The sequence below is a fragment of the Manis javanica genome, chromosome 16 (genome assembly GCF_040802235.1).
Source record: "Manis javanica isolate MJ-LG chromosome 16, MJ_LKY, whole genome shotgun sequence".
Classification (NCBI taxonomy): domain Eukaryota; kingdom Metazoa; phylum Chordata; class Mammalia; order Pholidota; family Manidae; genus Manis; species Manis javanica.
The window spans coordinates 27,104,048-27,129,037 of NC_133171.1; the positions used below are offsets into that span (position 1 = coordinate 27,104,048).

Genomic DNA, 24,990 nt, shown 5'->3' on the forward strand with positions numbered 1-24,990 from the left:
GGAAACACAATTCTCCATTAGAGCTTTCGGACTTGGCCTTGGTGATGGGCACCTGTCAAAGCTGCACGTTCATCTTCTAGGCAAGGGGGTTTCTTTTCCAGTTGCTACAAAACCCATTGATTGGTGGGTTCTTGTCTTCAAGGCTGAGAGCAAGGAGGTCGGAAGGCTGCTGGGTATGGGGCTCCAAAGTTCTTGCAGGCCATTTAAGCCTCAAAAGTACCAAAGATGGCTTGGTGCCTTCACCTGGTGGTGAAGGCCTTCCCCAGATGCCTCTGAGGAACACCAGCTTTCTGTCTCCCAGTGAGAGATGCAGTGAAGGGAGCACAGACAGGGCTGGGTGTTTCTTGTGGAGCTCTGACAGGCCTGGACGCTGCTCCGACCTTTGCATGCAGTCCTCATTCCCACCTGGGGGCATCGGTTTGAATCGGACTTTTACACAGAATTAACAAAATCATCTCGGTAGTTGGCTACCGTGGGTTTCGGGCTCCGTGATAAGACAGCCTCCTAGGTTTTTTCCAAAATTTAAGTTCTGAGGTCAAGCTCGTCTCGCCCATCTATTTCTCTGCCTAAGTAGGACGGCTGTAGGATGGTACGAGAACTCTTCAGCTATAACAAGTTGTCAAAAACCATTCAGCAGGTGCAATGCACTGTAGCAAAAATGTTGGTGAAATTTTTGGCAATGATAGTAATTTAAACACCAAGAAAACATTAAAGTAAGTCTGAAATGTTAAAATTCAGAAATCAAAGGTCAAATACGAGCTGATGAGACTAGCAAATGTCCATCACCATCAGTACTGAATCATAAGATGTAATTTCCTCTTGAAGAACTAAGATAAGATATGCTTGCAAATTTCATAGAAAACTGAATAAAAATCATAGTGATGGTGTAGCAAAATATATGGAATGAATTTGGGAAAAGTCTAAAAATGCTGATATCACATTTACTATAGGAATAGGATTCTAACTTTTGCTTTTAACATCTGGCTTATGCCAAAAAATAAAAAATAAATGAAAAGTCACCCCCATATCGTGAGGGTTTGACAGTATTAAGATTGTTCCAATGCCAAGGGCATGTCACCACCAATTGTCTTCTTCAGGGGTGTTTATTTCCCACCTGTCCGCTGACGGGCACGAGACATAGGATAGAGGCAATCTTCTGGGTCACATCGCCCACTAGGTCCTGGGGGGCCCTGCGGGCCTGCAGCACCTGGTGAGCCTGGCATGCCCGGAGCTAATGAGAAAAAAGACCCATCAGCATGCAGATCAGAGATGGCTCTGCTTCCCTCACACCGGCCAGCATGGGTCATTCACCTTCTCCCAGAGTGACACACGAGGGCCTCGGGGGAAAGGCATGGTTGCTAGTTTTGGAGGCTTATTTGTGTTGTGGGGATGCTCTCACTATTACCTGGAGGCCCAGGCAGCCCCGGACTCCCTGGAAGCCCAATCCCAGGTTCTCCTCTTTCTCCTTTCTGTCCTCGGTAGCCTAAGTAAGGGACACACACAAAGAGAGACACAAAAAGTAAGAGTGTTTGATGGGAACACAGCTCGTTCAAGAACCCTGTGCTTACTATGACATTTACGTAATCCCGTCACTTGCTGTACATAGTATACTCCGTTTCTGTTTTGCATCAGCCACATATTAAACTTACATATCAAGCAGATCAAATGTAATAGGCAGGAAATATGCAACTACCATAAAAGTTCCAACTAGTCAAACTCTTGGTAGTGAGGCTTTTGGCACTGAAAATGATACCTAAGTCACTGAAATCAGCCATTCATACCTTCTTTCAAACAGATACAACAAGATGTGTGTGCCCTCTTCAGCAGGACCTGTGGCTGGAGCACGGGCACAGGCTAACGTGAGAAGTGTGCAGGAGGGGCTCTGCGTGATACGAGGACGTGACGGTAAAGCAGCAAGAATCTGGACCCTCCTCCAGGAGCGAAGGGAGTGAACACACACTCGTGGTTCTCAGACACGACAGTGAGAGTGTTAATGTATTTGACTCTCCCATCTCAGGAGTCAGGAGGGGACAAATCAGGTCTTTGTTCAAATGACTGGTTAGAAAAATGTCACAGCCTTCCCAAGGAAAGTGAAGGCAGCTGCCCTGTGGTTTAATATGAGAGTTCCTCACTCCAAACGACCAGGAGCTTCATCCACTCTCGGAAGCAAGACCGAGGGATGCACCTCAACTCGCTTGCTCAGTTCAAGATGCTTCACCCAAAATGAATGAGTTCTAGGATGTACATTTTAAGATAAAATTATTCTTATTCTTGAATATGTTTGTTGTCTCCTGAGTTAGAATAATACAGAGTAATTTGTGCCTCCGGGAGTGCTTATCCCTGCTTTAAACAAGCATAACACACCTTTTATCTGTATTTTATATACTGGCATCTATATAAGACTTTGTTTGAAGAAAAGGCTCTATGGCTATAGAAATAATGGTAAATAAGACTTTTAATTTCCAACTTTTTCATACTTAAACAGCAGTTTAAAGACTTCTTCTAGTCCCCAGTGAACAGAGCAGCCATGCAGAATCATGCAGACACACAGCAAGACTAACAACCAGGGGAACACCTCAGCGGGGAACAGGCTCTGACTTAGCTGTGCTTTTCTATAAAGGCGTGTTAATGCAGCAGAATATGATAGGAGGAGAAATTTTAATGTCCTCTATAAATAGTAGATAGGACAAAGTCTTTCCCATCATTGTTGAGAATCAGATGTCAGCTTTGCTGCTACCATTCTCAGCTGTGACCTGACCATACAGTGCACACTTCACATCCCAATGGCATTAGCTGTGTAACCACGATGCTATTATTTCTTGGCTCTGGAGGTGTGACCTGACCGTGAATGTGAGCACAGAGGAAAAGAGAGATGTACATTCAGGAAATACTTTGAGGTTCATGTTAGAAATATATCCAGGGAGAAATCTTCACACATTATTTCTGAAAATTATGTTACAAACATTCTATACGATCCTAGATCCTAGAGATGACAGTGACTTGAATATGGGGCACAATATCCTGTTGAAATATTCAAATTTAAAATATTACTGGGATTTCTTTTATGTAAGTGACTTTCCCTTAATGTATGTGAACAACAAAGAAAAATGTCTGTACTTAGGGTAATGTGAAAGCTCCCTTTCAAACCCATTATTTAAACATTTCTGAAATAAAATACCATTTGTCACAGGTATAGTTGATAGTTCAACCCAGGTCCCACTATTACAGAAAGATTGTCAATCTGACCCTCAAGCTATCTCAGGAAGTGCTTAAGGTCACAGGCTGAAAAAATGAGGAAGAAAGAAAAAATAACTAAAGATACATGAACTTCTGATTGTCAAGAGGATTGACAAGACTAACACACGTTCTAAATGAAAAACGTATCTGCTAAAACCTTCATATTTAAGTTCAGTTCTCAGAATTTCATAGAACATAACAATACGTTATTCCCTACAAATTTCTGTGCATATATCACAGAACAATAATTTGTATATTTGTATTATAGGGTAACATTTACACTTCTATTAAATGTAACTTATTTGTACAAATCTCTCAGTTCTTTAGGTTAATAACTAACTCTTATTAATAGACACAGCCATTGGGTAGTACAAGCACAAGAGATTCCTATTCTTAAATTTCCTAATGAGGTCTCAAGCTTGTTCCTTACGAAGGCTGCCATAAAGCTGAAGCGTCGTATTTTATAATTGCTTCATAACAAAACTTTAGGTTGGAATGCTAATGAAGTCAGTAACAGCTTTCCCATTTCCTAGAATTACACTCTTCACTCTTTTGGGGCAGGCCTCTCTTGAGATTTGGAAAAGACTAAGGGGCTGGGCTGTCTGCAAACAGATGTGTATTTTCATGGCCTATAAGCATGCAGGATGGCAGTTTGACAATCCCCGTAGTTTAGGTTGGAAGACTGCAAACAACAGTGGTGTCCTCTTTTAAAGCATAACCAGAGGTCAGAGTCACTGGAGAAACTTGGTGTGTGTTGCAGCTCTTCAGGGGGTAGACTTTATGCATTTCCAGTATGGTGACTTGTGTGTCAACTCTAGGGATTTACTTCTAAAGGTATAAATCTGGGCACCTATATGCACCCCGGACAAGGAAAAGGGGTTTCTGGCATTTCAGGAGGACTTCCATGTAGGGCCTGTGGGCTGCCCTCTGGGCTGCCAGCCGCACTGGTGCTGCCCACTGACTGCCCACAGTGTCCTCTCATTTCCAAAGACCACTTCTGCTAACAAATTTCAAAGGTCAAACCTGTATCACATGAACTGCACTATGCCACTGGGTACAAGACAGATTTCCTTCATTATAAGGTGGTAACAGCTAAGCTTTAAGTTCAAAAGTAAGAATGACCATTCCCAATGGTGTCCTTTCAAAACTGATGGAGGGCCCGGAATGGCTGGACCTGTTTTCTCCCACTCCCCCCCCTGCACTCAGTGTGGGGGCCCTTCTGAATGGACAGGGCTTCCGAGGGTGGCACCTGTGCCAGGGTTTCCCAGAGGCGGAGAACCAGCTGTGTTTGGAAAAAGCATAAAGCTCTTCCTCACAGGACTCGCCCACGAGAATACAGTCAGTTAGGAAGATTCAGTCTCTCTTGTGTACACACAGGAAGGCAGCCGGCCCAGCTTCTCGGGGCTTCTTCGATCCTAAGGTGGCCCCTTCCTGTTCAGTCCCAGCAGCCCCAGCCCCCAGGCCCTAAGCTGCAGACCCAGGCGGGGCCGGACTCCAGGGGAAATCCTCCCAGAACCTGGAGGGCTGCAATAATCAGAAACCCATGGATGGTTAAAATATAAAACTATCTGGAAATGCTTCTGAATTTAAAAAAGAAGTTAACAATCACCCTCCTTGGGACTTCAGGAAAAATGCCAACGAGGTGAAGCAACTCAGAATGATAATGGCCCCACTTCTCAGTGCAAGAAGGTCAGAGCTCCGACAGGGGGGCTGCTTTTCCGTACTGGGATCTTGGTGGGAGCAGTGCTTCCCCTTTCACCTTGGATTCTGCACTTCTAACAGCCTCACGTCAGCATCTCACAGCCCTCACTGTTTCCTGCTTCCCGGAATAAGCGCAGGACCTTAGGGGACCCCTTTACATTTCTGAGCTTCTCTAAAGATGGTAGGAGAGGACTCATCTCAAAGTGCATATTCCAAACCAAGCCACTTCCTTTGGAATGAAAATGGATTTCTTTCCTGAAAAATACTGACAAAAAGTCTCCTCCAGAATTTTCAGGAGAGCCACCATCAAACAGAATTTGGGGGTGGGCGGGAAATGCCAGGAGCTCCACGCCCACATGTCCCTTTCGGTGTGAGTTTCTCCTGCAACCGTTTCTCAAATGCAGCCATGCTGTGTCGTGAAGACCACCAGTTCAGCCAGCAGCATCGAGCTTCGTGTGGTCCCTACGGTAACGGTTTCAGAGGCAGTTTGTTTCTTCTTGAGAAAACGTTTAAATCGAGCAGAGCAAAGCTTTGAAGTTACACGTGTAACTTCACCTTCTGAGCACGTGGTATCTATTCATCTACCGAAGGAAAGAAACGCTTCAGGTCCTGGTGAACTGGAGAGGCACCAAAAACCAAACAGCAGCCCCTTGTTCTCTTTTTTTTTTCAGTAAGATTGGTCTGTGGCTGCAAAGCTGCAGGAAGATTTGTCTAAAAGGCTGCATGCCAAATGCTTTTCAGTATTCAGTATTCGTTAAATTTGCCGTAATGGCAGCAGAAAAAAATATTGTCCTACAGGCAAATAGTCCTTATAAACGGATCCCACTTTCTGCCAGTTTCATTTTTCTGCTGCAATTGTGAAAATGCAACAAAAGCTGGAAAGGAGCTGTCATGCAAAAGCTGCAGAGACACCTGAGCTGTAGTCAAGACATGTCTGTTGTCAGAAACTCTACAGTGGGACAAAAGTTTTCTCAATTTTACTAAACCCTGACTTTACAAAAATTTGGAAATCTTATGGGGAATTCTTTTAAATTCAAGAATTCATCCAAAAGCTCTATTCGGAGCATAAGTGGTACAGAAGATTTCCTAGGCAAAATAGCAGATAAAACCCATGGGAATCCTTCACAAAAGGGAAGGTACACGGAGTGGTGAGTGGAAGTCTTGTTTCCAGAAGTTTCACTAACACTGTTGACTTAGCATTGCCTCCAGGAGACAGGTGTTCGCATGGACGGGTGACTCCAGTTCCAGAACTATTTTCATTGAAAATCCAGGTTTTCCCATTGTTACTTATTGTTTTAGACCACGGCTGTTTGAGGCATCTGTCCAGTTTTTCTCCTACTGGTGCTAACGGTCCTTATTCCTCACTAGGTCTGAGTCATCAAGTGTCTCCAGGTGGGCTTAGCAGCTCTTTGCTCCAATGTCACATTCTCTGACTTCAGGACAGACCCAACTAGCAAAAGATTATAATTAACCACCCTCTGCACAACAGTGAACACACAGAAGGCTAAGCCTGATTTTATACTTTTTCTTCCATCTGTCAAACCTTTCTATGATCTAAGGCACAGAGAACATACTGTTTAGGTGAACTAGAGTTTTTACCATGTTTTGCACTGTGCTACCTAAACCAGTTGTGAGTGTCAGTTAGTTCCAACAGACCCTGTGATTGGGGGTAGCTGCTGCCCTTTCAGAGGAGGGAGGGCACCCGTGTAGTTTTGGGGTTAACTTTCTCTTTCTCCTTTATACAAGCTGTCAATTATTTCAGGGAGGACCCTGAAGCACCTGTATAACACATGAAGAGCAGTCTCCCTGGTCTTAGCTTTCATGGTATATACTCATTGGAGCTAATATTTCCTTGTTAGAGTTGTGAATCTTCTAAATCAGGGTCTATTTAACCTCTCTGCTGACTGCTAACCATCTCTAGGAAATGGCCTTGACAGCTTAATATAGTCAAGCTATATTCAGAAGCATGTCTTCTCTTAAGTTGTCATTTGATCAATGGAACAAAATTTAAGTTTTGTCTTCAAAGTGAGGAATTCTTTAAATTCAAAAGTTACTATCCTCAAGATCTATTAGAAGCAGAAAGATTCTAAACTTTCTGAAATATTTATTTTGGACATAAATCACTACTAACAGTAGTATCTCAACCCTCTTTCTTCAGTTTATTTAAGATACTAGGATGATTCTTATTGTCTAACTTAGATCAATAGGGAAGCATAAACAACTCTGAGACTCCTAGATAATGATATATAAGCACATATTCCTGCTGTTTTAACAAATATTATTAAAATACATTTAGATTAGCAGGTAATTATTAGTTTTCAATTTGAAGTAGTAATAGTTAAATATCCACTTCAACACTGTCAAATATTTACAAGATATTCTACATTAAATCATTTTTATATACATGTACATTTGCATACATATAAATATATACATAGTATATACATATAAATGTATTTTGCCTGAACTGTGATTAGCACATTCTAACTAGTGTTAAAAAACTGGTAAGCAGGTACCATACTTGAAGACTTACCTTGAGGTCCAGGGTCTCCTGGTGGCCCAGGTAACCCATCCTTTCCTGGTGGACCAGGCCTTCCGTGAGCTTGAGCGGCCAACATGGCTGCTGGCACCTTGAGCTGGGATAGGAACACAGCCATCCTCTCTTCATTATGAAAGGAAACACATATTTCTATTACAGGATATAGTATTTTATGTCAAGATTTTCAAAAAATTTTACATGAAATTCAACAAAAAATCTATCTGGTTTTCAATTTAAGCACAATTGCTGTTTTTTAGATTCCACATATATGGAAATCATATGGTATTTGTCTTTTTCTGTCTAATTTATTTCACTTAGCATGATATCCTCTAGATCCATCCATGTTGTCATTAATGGCAAGGTCATTCTTTTTTAATGGCTGAGTAATATTCTACTGAATTTTTTTTTGTGTATATGTAATATATGTCTAGCACACTTTCTTTATCCATTCATCTACCAAAAACTATTAGAACTAATAAATGAATTCAGTAAAGTTACAGAAAACAACCAATATACCACATTTCTGCTTTCTAATAATGAACTAGAAGACAGAGAAATTAAGAAAACAATTCCATTTACAATTGCATCAAAAAGAATAAAATGGCCAGGAATAAATATAACCAACGAGGTTAAAGACCTGTACTCTGAAAACTATAAGACACTGATGAATAAATTGAAAATGACACAAATAAATGGAAAGATATACCATGCTCATGGATTGGAAGAATTAGTATTGTTAAAATATCCATACTATTGAAAGAAATCTACAGATTCAGTGTAATCCCTATCAAAATCCCAATGGCATATTTTATAAGACTACAATAAATAATCCTAAAATTTGTACTGAACCACAAAAAACCCTGAATAGCCAAAGCAATTCCAAAAAAGCTAAAACAAAGCTGGAGGTATCATGTAATGCTCCCAATTTCAAACTAATTCCCCTATTTTTGAGTGGGGGCTGGAGTTACTTTTCATTTTGAATGAACTGAATGAGCTGAAGCAGAACTGACAGTGGGCAACTGGGAAGAACTAGTCGCAGAAGGTACCATGGCTTCCTGGCTGCTCAGGTAGGTAGCTTGCCTAGTGGAACCAGCTGCAGTGGAATGAGGTCACTTAGGAAGTTCCGTGGAGAGGCTTATGGGATAGACTGAGGCCATCTGCCGACAGCCACATGAGTGAGCTCGGCAGCAGATCTTCCAGCCCCAGTTCAGCCTTCGGGTAACTGCAGCCCTGGCTGACCTCCTACCTGCGGCTTCATCACAGACCCCGAGCTACAACCAGACAACTAAGCAACCCTTCAAGTCCCTGACTCAGAAAATGTGAGATAATAAACATTTGTTGTTTTAAGTCACTAAATGTTGAGGCATTTTCTTAATCAGCAATAGATAACTCAGTATGTGACACTTTATATTCTTGAATAAAATTGCTTATTACTACAAAGGTTTTTTTTTAAATTGAAAAATGGTCATGGGCATCATGTTCATTATGATTTCACTGTTTAGTTTCTCTGTTGAACAAATACTATACTTGGTGAATGACTGATTTTTGCTTTTGAAAGCAAATGTCTTATTATATATGCCCTCAATATTATTCATTTTTTTCTGGATCAATTTCCTGTTGGTCAGTCCCATTATTCAGTCAAGGTTTTAGTAGGAAGGATGTCTAATTTGCCCCAAAGAAACACTTCAGCACTGGTACAGAGGAGCAGCTCTCACTGAATTCCAGATGCAGACAGAGTGAAAACAACAAAAAGCATATCTGCGAGCTGGAAGGAAACATGGAAGGGAAGGACACACGACTTACAGGATGTTGACGAATTATCCAGAGCACTAAAACATGCCAGTAAAAATAAAAATCTGTAGTAAGGACCAAGTGATGTGACCGTTACGAATTGAATACTTCCTGAATAAGCAATGCTGCTTCTTAAGGAACATTTTGTCATTTGCCCTTTGCTCATTAACCAAACGGCCTGGGTCCTAATTTAGTTAATAACATGTTTACCTGGATCCTAAGGAAGGAATCCAGGGAGGGAAGCAAGGACTGATGAAAGGTGCTTCCTCAAGGTGAGCTCGGTGGTTAGGCCATGCTAAAGTGTCTTTATAGGTGTCATGCAAATATTACTACTTTACTTAGAGACTTATGAATAAGTCAGCAACACTTTTGTATGAAAGCGAATGTATTTTGTAGAACATTGGTATATTAATAACTCATGTTTCCTATGGACACTGACGAAGTTCAAAGAAAACGTAAATACCAAAATACAAATAAGAATTTCCACTTTAAAAAAAGTTCCTAAATAAGACATATTATTACCCTAATTAATTAAACATTCTCTGTACGCAGGGCCCTATAGTGGGCATTTTATACTTTCTACATTAAGGTCTCTTGTTCTAATCACAGAGGGAGCCTGAAAGAGATTATTATTCCAATAAGAATAATTATCCATGTTTTCCTAAGCACCAAATTCTATAAAGATTATTAGCAGATAAGCTTTATTTTGTGACTAGATATCTGTTACCTAGGACATTGCTTCCCAGAATTACTTTTTTGAATACTCACTCCAGGGTCACACTTATTACCATTCACTTCTCAGTTATTAATCTCACAAACACCATTGTTCAGTTAAATTTTTCTTCAAAAACATATTCAATATGTTACTATATTAGGAATTAATTTTAGGAAAGTTAATGATGCAAATTAATCCAAAGTCCATTATAACTACAATGTACATTGGATTCTTTATTTAAACTTGCCTGATTGGTTTACACTTTGCATATCACACATTAAACAAATTGTATGTACAACTAGATTTAAAATAGAAAACTGGAGGAGGCCATGTTCTTGCCATGACAAACAAAAATTAACCACATCGCCTCTTTTTTTCTTTTCACATATTTTTTCCAAAAGCAAATTCAAATGATTTCATTCATAAAACTAACTTAACAACCTTTGAAGAATACATCTGGTGTGTGATAACAAAGGCATAAGTATGGTGCACACAAATCTTCCAGAAAACGTTCTTACTAACTTAGTGTTTATTTTGCAAGGACCAAATGACAGCAGCATGCTGGCAACTATAGCTGTCAATCTGAAAAAACAAAGGCCAAATCCCACAGACTTTATAGAGTCACAATTTTCTCCAGTCTTTTCATTCCATTTAGTTTATTAAGTTGAACTGTAAAGGCATGTTTCAATTAAGCAGATATATAAGTTTTACAAATTTTTGATAAAGAGAAAACTACACCTCAGTGAAATCTGTTTTTCAATGAGCTTTCAATAAAAAATTATTTAAAAGAATGTAGGCCCTTACACTGCTTAAGAAGCTAAGATTATTTTTTTTTCAAATAGATTAAGGGAAAAGCCCCAAAAGATGTAGAATATTAGCTATAATTGTTGAAGGAGTAGTCACCCTACACTGACATCCTCAAATCAGAAAGCAAGCAGCATGTAAACATCTCAGCATCTGTAGGACAAGAATCTTTGGCTGCAGCTGATGGACAGTGAGGATGGACACCGACAGGACCTGATGAAGGAGCCCCAAGAGTAATAAGAAATCACAGGCCTTCAGTGAAACTTGTTATTATTACCTGACTGTCCACCTGGGACGTGTTTCACTGATGTTAATACATTTGTTTCCAGTCACTTAGTAGGTAAAAGAAATTTATAATTAGTATATGGTTATAGTTTTGAAAATCATCACATTGTAGAATGTAGATGTAATATTTTTATTATATTAGATTTTAAACTGGGTGTTTTATAAGCAAATATGAAACTCAATGATACAAGGGGAAACACTGCATTTTATCATTGTTTTGCACATAAAAGATATATTTTTGCAGTAGAATTTTTCTTAGTTTGAGACATATCTCTGAATACCTTCAATGTCTAAACACAAATATTCACAGTATTAATTTTTCCTCTTTAATGTATGAAATGAATTTATAAGTAATTTCCTTTGGGTATTTTAAAAATATTTTTAGTAAAACAAAATACTTTTAAATGATTACTTCTAGCTGTAAATTAACTAGCTTTAAGATACATGGAATAGTTACTTAGCAAAAGCCTAATTGCTTCTTCTGAACCCTACTCTAATGCTTTATAATTTAAAATACTATGTTTCTGAGCCTCTCAATTAACTGTAAAGACCTATATCCTTAACTGCTTTGCTGTTTTCAGGGATCTTCAGTCTACTAAACTGCTTTCGGCTAGGTTTTCTAATGAGGCAGGAGCTTACATAAACCAAACACGAAGGTCCATCTGCTGACACAAAAGCACAGCAGTCATTCTAACAAATGAGCCCAACGGCTTGCCTTCCTGGAGAATGGGCTCATTCATACAAGGGAGACACTAATATTCATGAGATGATAAACTGTACTGTATAGAGACGGGACATTCCTTGTCACCTGACCCATGTGTACCTTCTACTGCACAGATAGAATTGTACATATTTTCAAAGAGAGAAATTCATCTTTTTCTCCAAATGCCCATTCAAATGTTTGATGGCTCATTTTCTTGGTACAGTTTCAACTTTTCTTTTCTTTTACGCCATTATGGAAACAGAGACCAGTTAAAGAGTATTTCCCTTGGAAAATCAGTCATATACCTGATGATACTGTTATCTCTCCGACTTCAGGTTAAATAAGACGTCATCATCGGCTTGGTAATCTGTTTTGCAAATCATGTTTTGGTTTTACTATCCCAGGGTTTTCCCATACATTTCTTAAATCTGAAAACCAAACTTCATAGATATGGTTCTCTCCTCAGGGCCAAAAATAGAAGAGTAATTTCCTTTCATATCTTAATAGTTATTTTCATATCTTAATAGTTATTTTCATATCTTAATAGTTATTTTCTAGTTGCATTGTAACTGTTGATTTAGTGGCATCATTTGGTGGACTCACATTCATTCTGTGGTTCCTGTGACCCAGAGGCTGTGCCTTCTACATTGATCTCTGGCCCAATTCTTTGCCACCTTTATCATGTTGCTTTAAAATGTTATTGTGGGTAAAGATGCTGGACTGAACACCGGGGTCAACTCCCTCCTGAATCCCTGTAAAGCTATAGTAAGATATTTTTAAAGGTGTACAAGTGCAGGAAGGGGACACTATGAAAGGGGACACAACAGACATTTTAGCAGCTGAGAGCCAGAGGGCTGGGGGACAGATGACTTGGCGGACTCCAGAAATCCACGTCTTTACACTAGGAGCTGAGAAACAACCTACTGGAAATCACAACATCTTTAAAAGTCTCAGGAATTGGCAACTTACATCCGGAATTTGGCAGTGGGGTTGGGTGGGGTGGGGGGCGATGAGGAAGGGAACTAAAATAAGGAGAATTCCTTGAAAATCTGTTCAAGCAGAAGTCTTAGAAAGCCCTTTCTCTATTCTATACAGCTGGGTAGCTGCCTCTCCCCAAGCCCAGAAAAAAGGCTGAAGGTTTATTATCTGAAAAGGGAAAATAGGGTGGCTTTGCACTGGGACCCCCAGACTCCACTGAGTCTTGGGCATCTCCGCTGTACACAAGGAGAATAAATGAGCATTTCCATGCTCAGTGCTGGGGTCCCAGCTCTATTCTCATGCTTTGCTCCCCACAGGCTATCATCCAGGGAGGAAATGGAAGTGTTTCCTCTGGGGAATCTGGCCAGAATAAGAGAAAAGACTTAAAGACGATGACATGGAGGGTCTTTTGTTTAAGGAGTCCAGCTAGATTATCCTACAGTGAAGTTCACTTATAAATAACTTTCAACCAGTGTTTTGCATGAGCAGACACGCAAGGATTGCAGGCACTGTGGCAATCCTACACAATGAGTGACAGACCCAAATGAGGACACAGAAGGAAAGAAACCAGCTGGAAGAAATAGACTATGCTGTGGAAAGCTTTAGAATTATATTTCCAATGTGCACCTATCAGATGATGTGTATACGCATATATACATATATATACATATACAATATAAATGAATGTTTTAGTTGTAGAGATGATGTTCCAACCTTGAAACAAGAGAACTTCATAGTCACGAGATGCTACATATTCACCTAAATGTGTATGGAATATATGCATGAAAAATGGATAAAACACAGGCACTGGGCTTTTCTGAACATTGGGTATATGGAAGCAGATTTCAGAGACACTATAGACCAAATCTTCCTTTTCTCCCATAGCTGCAGGTGTGGCCTGGTTGAGCCCAAGTTGCACAAGTTGCACCTTCAGCCTTTTTTCTGGGCTTGGTGAGAGGCAGCTACCCAGCCGTATAGAACAGAGAAAGGGCTTTCTAAGACTTCTGCTTAAACAGATTTTCAATGAATTCTCCTTATTTTAGTTCCCTTCCTCACCGCCCCCCCAACCCAACCCCACCACCAACTTCCAGAAGAATTTGCACAGGTTGGCAAATTCTTCCTCAGCATGATCTAAGCCCCCGAGTATAACAGGGGGGCATCAGAGCAGCAGTTAAGCTTCTCAGGTTCGGCAGGATCCTAATTTGTGTGGGTATTGTCAATGGCGGCTGCAAAGGCCCAAAGAAGCTAAGCTGAGACATGTGGCATCTGTCCCTTCTGTGTGGTCACCGCTCTTGCAAAGGATTTGACTTGTTGGCCAATCAAATCGGGATGTAGTCTAACTTTAGGCTGTGTGTATGTTTGTGCGTTGTGATCCAGCAGAGACAAGGCATGGGGTTGCTGGGAAATGCCTTCCTCCACCACAGTTGGTTAGGGATGGGGCACCAGGATGCAGAAGGAAGCCTTGGCGGCTCAGGGAGCAGGCCAGAGTGTGAGATCATGGGTGGTACTGTATCCGTGGGGTAGCGTGGGAACCCCTAATGAGAACCAGAAAGCCCTGTGAGGACAGCATGAGTTTTGGGTCCTGGTCTAGGTTTCACTAGAGGCCCCATGAGGACACCCGGGATAAGGAGTGGGACAGCAGGAGCTCGGGGGGATTCCTGGGAGCCCCTGCGGACAGTCCACGGCGTGCTGAGCAGAGGCAGTCTCTCGGGAGGCCTCATCTGGTGTCCACTGGGGTGCAAAACGAACACCTCCCACATATCAACACATCATATTTTTGTGATTGTCCTTGGTTATATTTTCTAACATTCTTAACTGTAGCATTTAACTGTAACTGTTTTAAGATGTGAAAATTAACCTTTGCTTTGACAGAGAGCTTTCTGAAAAGGACAGCTGTGACCTTAGAGCTCTCTGAGAAGCAAAAATGAAGTTTTTCTTTTTTCTTTTCTGTAAATGGTGTTCAGAAGCCAAGGGAAAGGTGACTTCTAAGTGGAAAATTAAATGGACTGAATTGGAATAATTTTGGAACAAATTAAATTAACTAAAGTGGTAAATAACTAAATTCTGGGTTTCAGGTACAATTTTGTTTGAGAGGAATTTTAGCTGGACTGGTGGCAACTGAGATGAAAGGGGATGGGGTCCTTCTGCGTTTGGAGTCGCAGAGTCTGGAAGCCTTAGGAAAAAGTTTCCTTGTGGGCTACCGTAGAATATTGTTTGGAGGCCAAGACACCTGCGGCTTTGGAGGGAGCACTGGCCGCTCACCTGCACCCAGCCAGGCTGCAAGAGACTGGGAGAGGCGGTGGGAGAGCTGGGGTGAAGCCAGGGGGGCTGGGGAAGACCCTGCACCCGTCGGAAGGGCCCTGTGCTTGGGATAACATCCTGCTCTTCTTTCAAAATTTTTAATCCTTTTTGAACAAGGACCCTGCATGTTCATTTTGCATTTTTCCCTGTGGGTCAGCTGTCCTGCTTGTGCTTTTATATTCTCCAGTGTCCCCTGGAAAGCCTGACATGTCTTTTTCTTTTTCAGACAGTTGAAACCTGAGAGATGCTTTTTGAGCAGCGATATTTGAACTGCAAAGTTGGGAGCCTAGTCCCTGATGGGTCAAAAAAAGAAAATGAAAGGAGATTTCTAAACTGAAGGGCAACATTAAACTTACAAAGCAAAACCTGATAGCTCAAAAATAGGTGGACAGTTGTATTAATAAATTATCACGTCAGAGCAAGGTAAGGATACTTAGTAGAGATCAAGGTAAATTGAAATCAACAGCATGAATTCATCACTTTTTAGAACAAATTTTGTTTCCATTTTATCACCAAAGGGGCCAGAGGTCCCTGTGTTGCTCTGCTGTACCTCTAGTGCTCAGGAGAAGAAAGAAAGTGTGCACTCAACTGTGGAGACTTTGGTCTCTAATACTAATCACTGCTCAAAATAATCAGAGCTTTTTGGGGAATAGCTAATTTCCATGTTTGCATTAGAAAGATTTATGATACCCTCAGGGCATTTTGTAATCCCATGCCTGACAAAATTCAACAATGTGTTCTTAGTTTAGCAAAGGAAGGAAGCTTTGGAAAGGAAGCAGGAATCTTTGAGGGCCAAGGTGGACTTACTTTCTGAAGACAAATAATCGCAACTTTATTAAGCTTACAGTTGAGGGGAGTGATCTTGACTTTTAGGAAATCATTTGACAAAATGCTGTGATATCCTCGTGAATGAAGAAATATAGAGTGGATTTTAGGGCAACTACATGGATACAGAGCTCACTAAAACAATAGATTAATAGGTGATTTACAAGCAGGCAGGAAGAATGCAATGGCATTTAGAAGGGCCTAATTCTGGATTCTTGATTCTTTTTTAATTCAACATGCACCAGTTAGAATGATGACATGTTCGCAAAATTTTGAGAGGACACAAAGTTATGAGGGTCCGCCAACCTGTCCTACAACCAGACCACATCCCAAAAGGCACCTTCAGGTTGGAACAATGAATCACTTGAAATTTAATAAGTGGAAACACAAAATCACACATTTAGATTTTAAAAACAGACACAGTGCAAAATGAAAAACACCTAATTTAAAAACATTTGCATAAGGAAGGTTCAGGCGGTTAGTGATTGAAAATTCAAAATAAATCAAGGATTTAAAAAAAAATAAATAAAGGGATGTTATCTTAGACTGCATTATTGAAGTGTCTATATCAAGGGTCAGAAAAGTTCCTCTGCAAAGGATCAGAGAGTAAATATTTATACAGCCCCTGTCATAACGCCTCAATTCTGCTGCCCTAGCATGAGAGCGGCCAGAGCAAACAGTCCTGTGCTCCAGTAAGACTATACGCGCACATATTTGAATTTCTGATCGCTTTTGCACGGCATGGAATATTCTTTTGATTTTAAAAGGCCACTAAAAAACATCCTCCAATGTACCCCTCCTCCCACTGCAACCCCCACAAAAGTGAAAACCTTTCTCAGCTTGCGGGCCACACAAGGACAGGTGGCAGATGGGTTCGGCGGGAGGGCTGCATTTGCTGACCCTGGTCTAGATAGAAACAACCCCGTACTCTGGTCAAAATAGTCCTGCATGAATGAGGGTCATTTACAAACAGTCCTTTCTTCAGGGTGGTGGTGGTGGCACAGCTGGACATACTTACTCCTTGGCAGAGAAAACTAAGGGGCAGCGCCGTGGCTACCGACCAATACTCCAAGGGCTGTCCTGTGAGCAGAGGACGGTGCTTTAGCCACGCGTGCTGTGTAAAAGGCCAGGAATGAGGAGATGTTGCAGGGAGGCAAGCTCACCTCTGGGTAGGGAATTTGCTATCAGAAAGAGCGGCCCTACCATCAATCGGGGAGCCCCTCATGCTGCTGTTGCAAAGGTGCTCAAGGAACCCCTTGAAAAGGACAGGACGCTTATCCCCAGTGGGTGGGAAGTGGTGAAAAACTCAGAAATGTTTATTAAGCAAATCTAACCTTCAAAAATCCTTAGAACCTCTTGATTAATATACTTCTTTATTTCTTCAAATGAAACCGCATCGGCCTAAAGAAGAGGAAAAAGAGGTCTGTGAAAACAGAGCCCAGCACACATGAATAAAGACTAGAAATGTTGGACTGGTGTGCACACTTGAAACTTCAAAGACATAAATTCATCAAGCAAAATGCTCTTGGCCTTGACTATATTAGGCAATAAATATCTTTTGTTTTGATCACATGTGGGGAAGAAGTTCAAGTGCGTCATCATCTAAAAAGCTGTGGGCTGGAATCAGAACCAGCGATAAGAACCTATTTCCTGTTAAGTGGTGAGACTGCTTCAGACGTTTAGGAAAGCTATCTCTTATTACTTTATTTTCTGAAGTTAAAGAATGTGAACAGTGTTACCATGACGTGAATATCCCAGGCACAATTTAACTTTTAATCTGTCCTTAGAGTGGTCAAGTCAGTATCTGATATTATGTATCTTCAAAGGAAGAGACCGTGGAAGGAATTCCAAGTATGTTAGATTATTGTTTAAAACGTTTTATTTACCATTTCATGGTAAAATTTATTCTGTCTTTTACACTTTGCAAGTGTATTTATAGTAAGCAATTTTCTTTTTGTAATAGAAAACGCTATGGGATGTGGTGAAGGAAGTAGGTAAGTGATGTCCATTGAGTTGTTAACCCCCTTGGCAAATAATCTACACGAATGTGACAAAGAATTTGACACTTAAAATAGTAACGTTTTACTATAGCAACTTGGTATTTTTAAAAGATGGCTATTATTGTTCATGATAGGATTTCAAAGCACTTTATTACTCTTCTTTGTATTTGGTGGTTATTATCTGGGGCTATAGATGTGGCATTAAAGACGACGTGATGGACCCATGAAATGATGACTTCTGTAGGACAGAATAGTTTCAAGAATGCACTATTTCAATATTTTATTTTCACTGTATATAGGACAAATAAAGTTGAATTAATGCATCTAATACCAATTACTGACACAGAACTGAGAGGTCATTATATATGCTCTACTCAAGTAGAGCTTAAGGAGAGTGGCTAAAGAAAAAGGAGTGTGAACATCGTGGGATGCCCGGTTTGGTCCTGTATCTGGTTTGTCTGATTATTTGAGGACAGCATGTCCTTAACACCCACATACCCCCACCTTATTCTAGGACATTCCTTTCTCCTACCATGGGTATTTTCAGATTAATAAAGACGTGGGCTTCCTTACCCATCACTCTTTCTTGGCCTAACTGGTTTCCTTCAAAGCACCCTTCAGGGAAGCTTTGTCATTCTGATATTCAACAAAATACAGTTTCAATACAAGCAGACATACATGCATTCTGTGTAGTGTCTGGAGGCATTGCAGGTCTTAGTATTTAAGAGCATGGCTTTGGAGTCAGACCTGGGTCTGACCCTTAATAACTGTGACCTTGGACAAGTCAAGTCTCAGTTTCTGTATTTGTAAAAGTGGGGTGGACAGGACACGTATCCTTCCAGACCAGCTGTGAGAAGCCAGTGAAGTAATGCACATGAAATAGTTAGCAGAGGGTTTTGAACATAACTTGAAATAAATGGCAGCTATCGCTACCATTTATTTGTGGGGACCAGATTAGGTTCATCCCGTTGATTATGAAAGGATAATGATTGCTTTCCCTCTAAAAGGGACATGTGGTCAATACCAGCCAGGAGCTCCCGGAGCTCTGGGTGTGACTTACCGGGGTGCCAGGAGTGCCTGGGTCGCCGGGAGGGCCTCGGTGCCCTGGGGAGCCCATGGACCCCTTGTTTCCTGGTGGCCCCATGGGACCTGGGTCCCCCTTCATGCCTGGAAGCCCTGGTTTTCCCTGTTCGCCTTGTGGGCCTCTGTCTCCTGGAATTCCCTGATCACCCTGATAAAGGAAAATTTAATAAAAAGAATGATCTCTTCTAGAACCACAGTAGCAGTTAAGAACAAAGGTTCTGGGTTCATACTGGAAATTACTAGCTGTGGGAGCTTGGATAAGTGAATTAAACTTTTTGTGCCCTGGCTTTCTGTCCCATAAGATGCAGATAATTAATACTGTCCACTAAGTGGGTGGTGCTAAGAAGTAAACGGGTTAAGTCAAGGGCTCAGAGCAATGCCTGCGCACTGAAAGCACTCAGTGAGAAGCTAGTGACAATGTTAGCTGTACTACGCTGCCAGTCTAGAATGAAGACATTTTTGAAAGTCAGTGGCCGCTGTCACTTCAGGCCTGGGCCCCCTTCACAATAAATAGTAAAGGAACACTGCCAGAATTTCAACATTGAGATTTTTCTCTCAGGAAAACCTCAGGACACTTGAAAATATCTCCTAAATCATGTCCTTTTCTTTTTGTCTGTTTTCTCCTGTCTGTTTGGTCCTTACTAGATTCTGTGTTTTGGTTTCTGCACTCATGTTTTACGTATGTGTTGTGTGTGTGGTGTGTGCACACACACATGCATGCTGTGTCCTAAAGGTCTATGTTCAGGCAGGTGAGAAAAGCGAGCCTCTGAAGAGGTTCAAAGCAGGGGACTGGGGTGGAGGCTCATCGCTGAAATCATTTACTCTATAACAGAAATGAACTAGAAGAGAAGTTATTGAGTAAGAGGTCATAATAAGTTAGGTATACAGTTATATTAGATGCGCCTGCATCTGATAAGAAGTCTCTTTAATGCTGACGTTTATCCTGCAAGGTGTCTACTTACTGCTGGTTGCATTTGCAGATCACGGGTAGAGCTAGAGACAGAGGGAGAGGTAGAGATGGAGAAGGAGAGAGGGAGGTGTGCGTGTATCATGGCAGGGGTTTCAGTTGTACGCATTTCAAACATTTAGGTCATGACTCCAGGAGGTGATCATCACCCCAAGTATGATGGAATGGGGGGTGGGGGGCAGAGGCTGCCCTGTATTTCCTTGCATTATTTTTTTTTGTGACCATCTTTCAAAAGGCCAAACTCTATTTCTCTTGATTTAAAAAATAATAAAACTGAATGAACAACTACAGAGACTATCTGATTATGGACTGAGGAGATGTAGAACGAAGCTTTGTAGAAAGAAGCAAAGAACAGATGGACCTAATTTCAATGCTGCATCTTAGTTATGCAAATGTTATGCATACAAGTACATTAACACTGCTCACATATGGAGAAATATGAGATGACTAGAATTTTTAAAAAGAAATGAAAGAAATATTAGCATACTTTGATCAATACTCTGAGCATGAGCAAAATAAATACAATCTTTGAAATTGAAGTTATTTTATAATTTGGGCACAAGGATGTTCATTATAGTGATGTTTATTATGAAGAAATCAGGAAATAAATCTAAATAATCAGAAAAAGTGGTCAGAGTAAGTGAAATAAGGTAAATTCAAACAGTGGAATAACATATAGCCACTAAAGGGTACACGAAGATCTGTATTTACTGACGTGAAAGGATGGTCATTATATTAGGTGAAATAACTCATTTATGAAATAGTATGAACCAATTTCTGAAAAACTGTATATTCATTTGTGTTGATACATTAAGTTTATGTGTATATTATAAGAGTGAGGGATGGAAAGGTATCCAAAATATCAAGTGTTTACCTCTGTGTAGTGAGATAAAGTAGATTTTATTTCTATTTTCATATTTTTTCATATTTCCTTTAGTTTCATGGGTTATTTGTACAATAAGTAAAAGCAGTAAACCAAACACCAGTACACAAACATACGTGTGCACACACATACACGCTAGCAGCCCTTTCTAGAATTCCACTAAATAACTATGCTGGGAATGACTCCAATTCTACTAGAAAATGTTAAGGCTCACTAAAGAAAATAATGGGAAGTTGCAACAGTGATATCAAACACCAGAACAATTCAATTAAAAGCACAAAACAGCATTATTAGTAACTTTATACATTTCCATTTTCCACTTCTGCACCTCCTCACCTCACCCCACCCCCTTATTCAACTGGGGATCCCACCTGGTGAGGGGTTCTCAACTGGGATAACTTTGCTTGCCAGGAGGCAGTTGGTGATGTATGGAGACTGCTTTGATTGCTGCAATCAGAGGGAGGGTTGTGGTACTGCATGCAGTGGGTAGGGGCCAGGGGTGCTGCTGAACACCTCACAATGCACAGGATAAGCATGTACAACAGAGTTATCTGTCCCTGAATGTCAACAGTGCTGAGGCTGAGAAACCCTGTCTTATGGGAAAAGAATCTGGGTGATGCTATAGTAGGGATATGTGTCTGAGACAGGAAGATGAACGCTTTCCAAAGTAGAACAGCAAACTAGACTTAGTTGTGAATGTATAAAGGTCCACAACCCGCTTCTGGGTCCTGTAATTGTTCTGTTTTATGCCTGGCAGAGATCTTGGATCACATACATGCCTTTTCACACTGGGAGATTTGTAGGGTTCTACATGCATAAGAGTGTAACTCAAATGATGGGACAATTGTAGCAGACAGACTTAAATAATGACCATAGTAGTAATATACATACACGTTCTCCTTTGGGACCTCTATCTCCAGGCTTACCCATGATGCCCTGAAAAACAAATTTCAACACTAAAAATAACTGCTTGCCAAAATTTTTCATCAATCTACCCAATCAAGTATTCTGGCAGCTATTCTGGATGAAGTTTTGCAGTAGAACATTTATTTTAAATGGTATTTTTCCATACCTGAGCACCTGGTAATCCATCTTTTCCATCTATTCCCTATGTAGAGACAAAAAAATGATTAATATTTCTAAATGCTCATTAACATAGTCAAACACAACAAAAGGGTAAAGTTTCAAGGACTTAGTCATATTTCTACTGAGATTTTGGTGAAGCAATGTGACAAAACGGAAAACAAAATCAGTAGACTCAGGCATTGCCAGGTTCAAACTCTGTCACTTAAACTTCCATTTACTCCAGGCAATTTGGTTAATAACCTTAATAGCTTTGATCTCTTCGCTTACAAAGTGAAGATAAAATAATGGTCTTAAAACTAAGGATTTAGTGAAATAACAGAAAATGCCTAAGCTCTCTACAAACAGTCAACAGGGTTATTTTCCTTATTCTATTAGGTACATTCTGAGAAATAAGAAGGAGCCCCGTGGTGCGGGGTGGCTGGTATGTGGCATTTACTGTTGTTACCTTCTAACAATTTTTCCACCACAAAGAGTCATTCTCGGTAAATGGTCTTAGTTGCTACTGGGGAAATTTCATAACATGGCCAGAGCAAGATCCTACTATGAAATAAACTGCCAGCCACAGAGAAAGATTGTTATTTTTCAGTTGGAAAATATGAAAGGAAAGTAAGAAATCTGTAATCATGGTTTTTGAGAGTACTAAACAGTGGCTTTTTATTAGGAAGCTGGAAGTATCCTGGACTCTACAAGGCAGTTTCTGGAGGTGGTAATAAAGCCCAGTCCTGCTCAGAGATTTATAAGACTGGGAGGACTGCTGGCTGGGAGATGCAAGATGGAGAAGCACTTGGGGTCAAATCAGATACCTAGAGCCCAATAGCAGATGTGTTTTTGAGATTTGATTTGAAGAGGGAGATCAAAGTGAGGAAAACGATTTCTTCGGCAGCAGGCAGTTGCAAGGAGGACATGCTCCTCTGAAAAGCCTCGGAGCCTCTTACTGTGCTGCGCTGGGTTCTGCAAGGGTGGGTCTGGAGACCCCACGTGTTCTCACTGCCGTCAATCACACTAAAATGTGTCCGAGCTGACAACCCAGCCAAAGTCCCCAGCCCCTCTGAAGCATCCTGGGAATTATCTAGAGTACTTTAACTCCAACATGTTTCCTGAAGTGTACAGCTGAAAGAATTTATTACATCCAGAGACACAGCAACAGAGATAAAGCTGATTAAGGACAGGATATGAAAGAAACAACTGTCTCACTTGAATAAAAGATGACAAAGATGTAATTCATGTTTTTGGTAACCATACAAGAAAAGAAATAACCGTATGGTCTCTTTTTGGGCCTCTTGTAATTCATCAGACTCCTGGGTGTTTCCTTTTGAGTGTGAAGGTGTCACCAGCTCGCTCTCCACAGGAGAGTTCTACTTTCGGAGATTTTTACAATAGTCTACATGTATTTGCCGCTCTCTCCCCTCCCTCACTCATCTGCAAGAACCCCACTCCTGGCATATCCCGTCCCTTTCTGTCTACACACGTGCATCTGAGCGGCTGCAGACGAAGACAAACACGTGCGTGTCCTTGATCACTCACCCCCGCCTGAATGTGCCCCGGCTGACACAAGCAGCCTCCTGCGTTCCTAGGCCGCCCTCTGTACTTCCTGAATTGACTTCCTTTCCTTCTTTCCAGTAGTACTCTTCACCCATTTCCGTGTCTCCTCAAACCTGCAGCATCGCCACCCAACTCTCCCTTCGGTGAGGAAGTAAACGGAGAGGAAAACCTGGGCTCTCCTCCCCCAGGTCCGCCAACTGCTGTGCTTTGGTTCTCCAGCTTCTGCCCGCCCCCCTCCCTCCCGGTAAGAAGGACGACGGCCCCTGTCCCTTGCTGGACCGATTTCCACCTGCGAGGGAAACACCGGCCTTCTCTCTTACTCAGAGTTGTCTCCACGGACCCGTGTCATCAGAATGTCCCCTCTCACCGGACCATTCTTACCAAGGTGCTACCGTGCTGTGATCCCTCCCACCTATGACCTCCACGTTTCTCAACCTAGCGGAGAACTGTCAGCTCTCACGTTACTCGTCTGTATGTTTATCACTCCTTTTCCTAGCACACTAGCGCCCTTGACATACAGGAAACCTCACTCTCTGGTTTTCTTCCCGTCTCACTGGCTGCACCTCCTCCAGCTGTTCGCCGGGGCCTCAGTCTAACAGCCGGAGGGCTCCCTTCCCTCGGCAGTGACTCCGTTTCATCCAGCCTCGGGTCAGACCACCCACGCTGGTCTGTCCAGTCCTGGCCTGCACGTTACTCCAGAAGTGAATATCCACTGCTCACCTGACATTTGTACTTGGACACCTTCTAGCGCTTCAAGGTGAACATGTCCAAAACAGAGAGCTCCTGGTTTTCCCTCCCAAGCCCACCCCTCTCCAGTCTATCCCATCTCACCAGACCCACCACTCTGGCATGGCTGCTCAGACCTCAAACCACAGCTTTGATTTGATGGGCAAGTCTTATGGCGCGTGCCCTTCGATGCACATCCCGAATTCCCCCACTCCTCATCGCCTCCCTGCTCCCATCACCCCTGCTTCTCGTGGGGATCACGGCGGTGCTTCCCCACCATTCAATCTGCTTCCACCCAGCTCCCTACACTCTGCTCTCCACACAACAGCCCGAGGGATCCTCCTTGATGTAGTCCACCTGCTGTCCTTCCCGACTGCAAATGCTCCGATGGGTGTCCATCACGCTTCACGTGAAATTCAAGCCCCATTTGTGGCTTAGAAGTGCTCCGTGGCCACAGCCTGCTTTCCTCCCAGGATCTCACCCAGTCTCTAGCTTAGTTCATTCTGGGCTTCACGGCTTTTACAGTTCCTTCAGTGAATCACCAGGCTCCCTCTGCTACCAACCATTTCTCTTACTGAAACAGTGCCCTCCCCTGACTCTGACCTCCCGATGATTTGAGGTCTCACTGCAGGCCTTTTCCAGCCCCTCTACTTAAATGCTACTCTAGCACTCACCCTGTTTAGATCTTCTACTTGAAACTGTGTGTGTGTATTTATTTGTTGTCCATGTATACACTAGAATATAAACCCCGTGAGCTGCTAGCACCCAGCACAGTTGCTAGTATGTACTAAGTGCCCAAGAAATATATATCGAATGAACAAATT

At 41.6% G+C, this 24,990-nt stretch overlaps 1 protein-coding gene across 6 annotated transcripts in view; it reads right to left on the minus strand.

Moving 5' to 3' along the window:
• COL19A1 (collagen type XIX alpha 1 chain) overlaps positions 1-24,990 on the minus strand; it is a 286,095-nt gene that overhangs the window by 6,362 nt on the left and 254,743 nt on the right. For all 6 annotated transcript variants that reach the window (XR_012125983.1, XM_073224021.1, XM_073224019.1 and 3 more), the window contains 7 exons: positions 21,885-21,920; positions 21,704-21,748; positions 18,940-19,110; positions 17,214-17,280; positions 7,472-7,600; positions 1,406-1,483; positions 1,115-1,231 (listed from right to left, as the gene is read on the minus strand). Coding sequence is in view for 5 of the 6 variants with exons in the window: in XM_073224021.1 (XP_073080122.1) it covers positions 1,115-1,231; positions 1,406-1,483; positions 7,472-7,600; positions 17,214-17,280; positions 18,940-19,110; positions 21,704-21,748; positions 21,885-21,920 (643 nt within the window). In the remaining variant the exon portion in view is untranslated. The remainder of the gene's footprint in view (positions 1-1,114; positions 1,232-1,405; positions 1,484-7,471; positions 7,601-17,213; positions 17,281-18,939; positions 19,111-21,703; positions 21,749-21,884; positions 21,921-24,990) is intronic.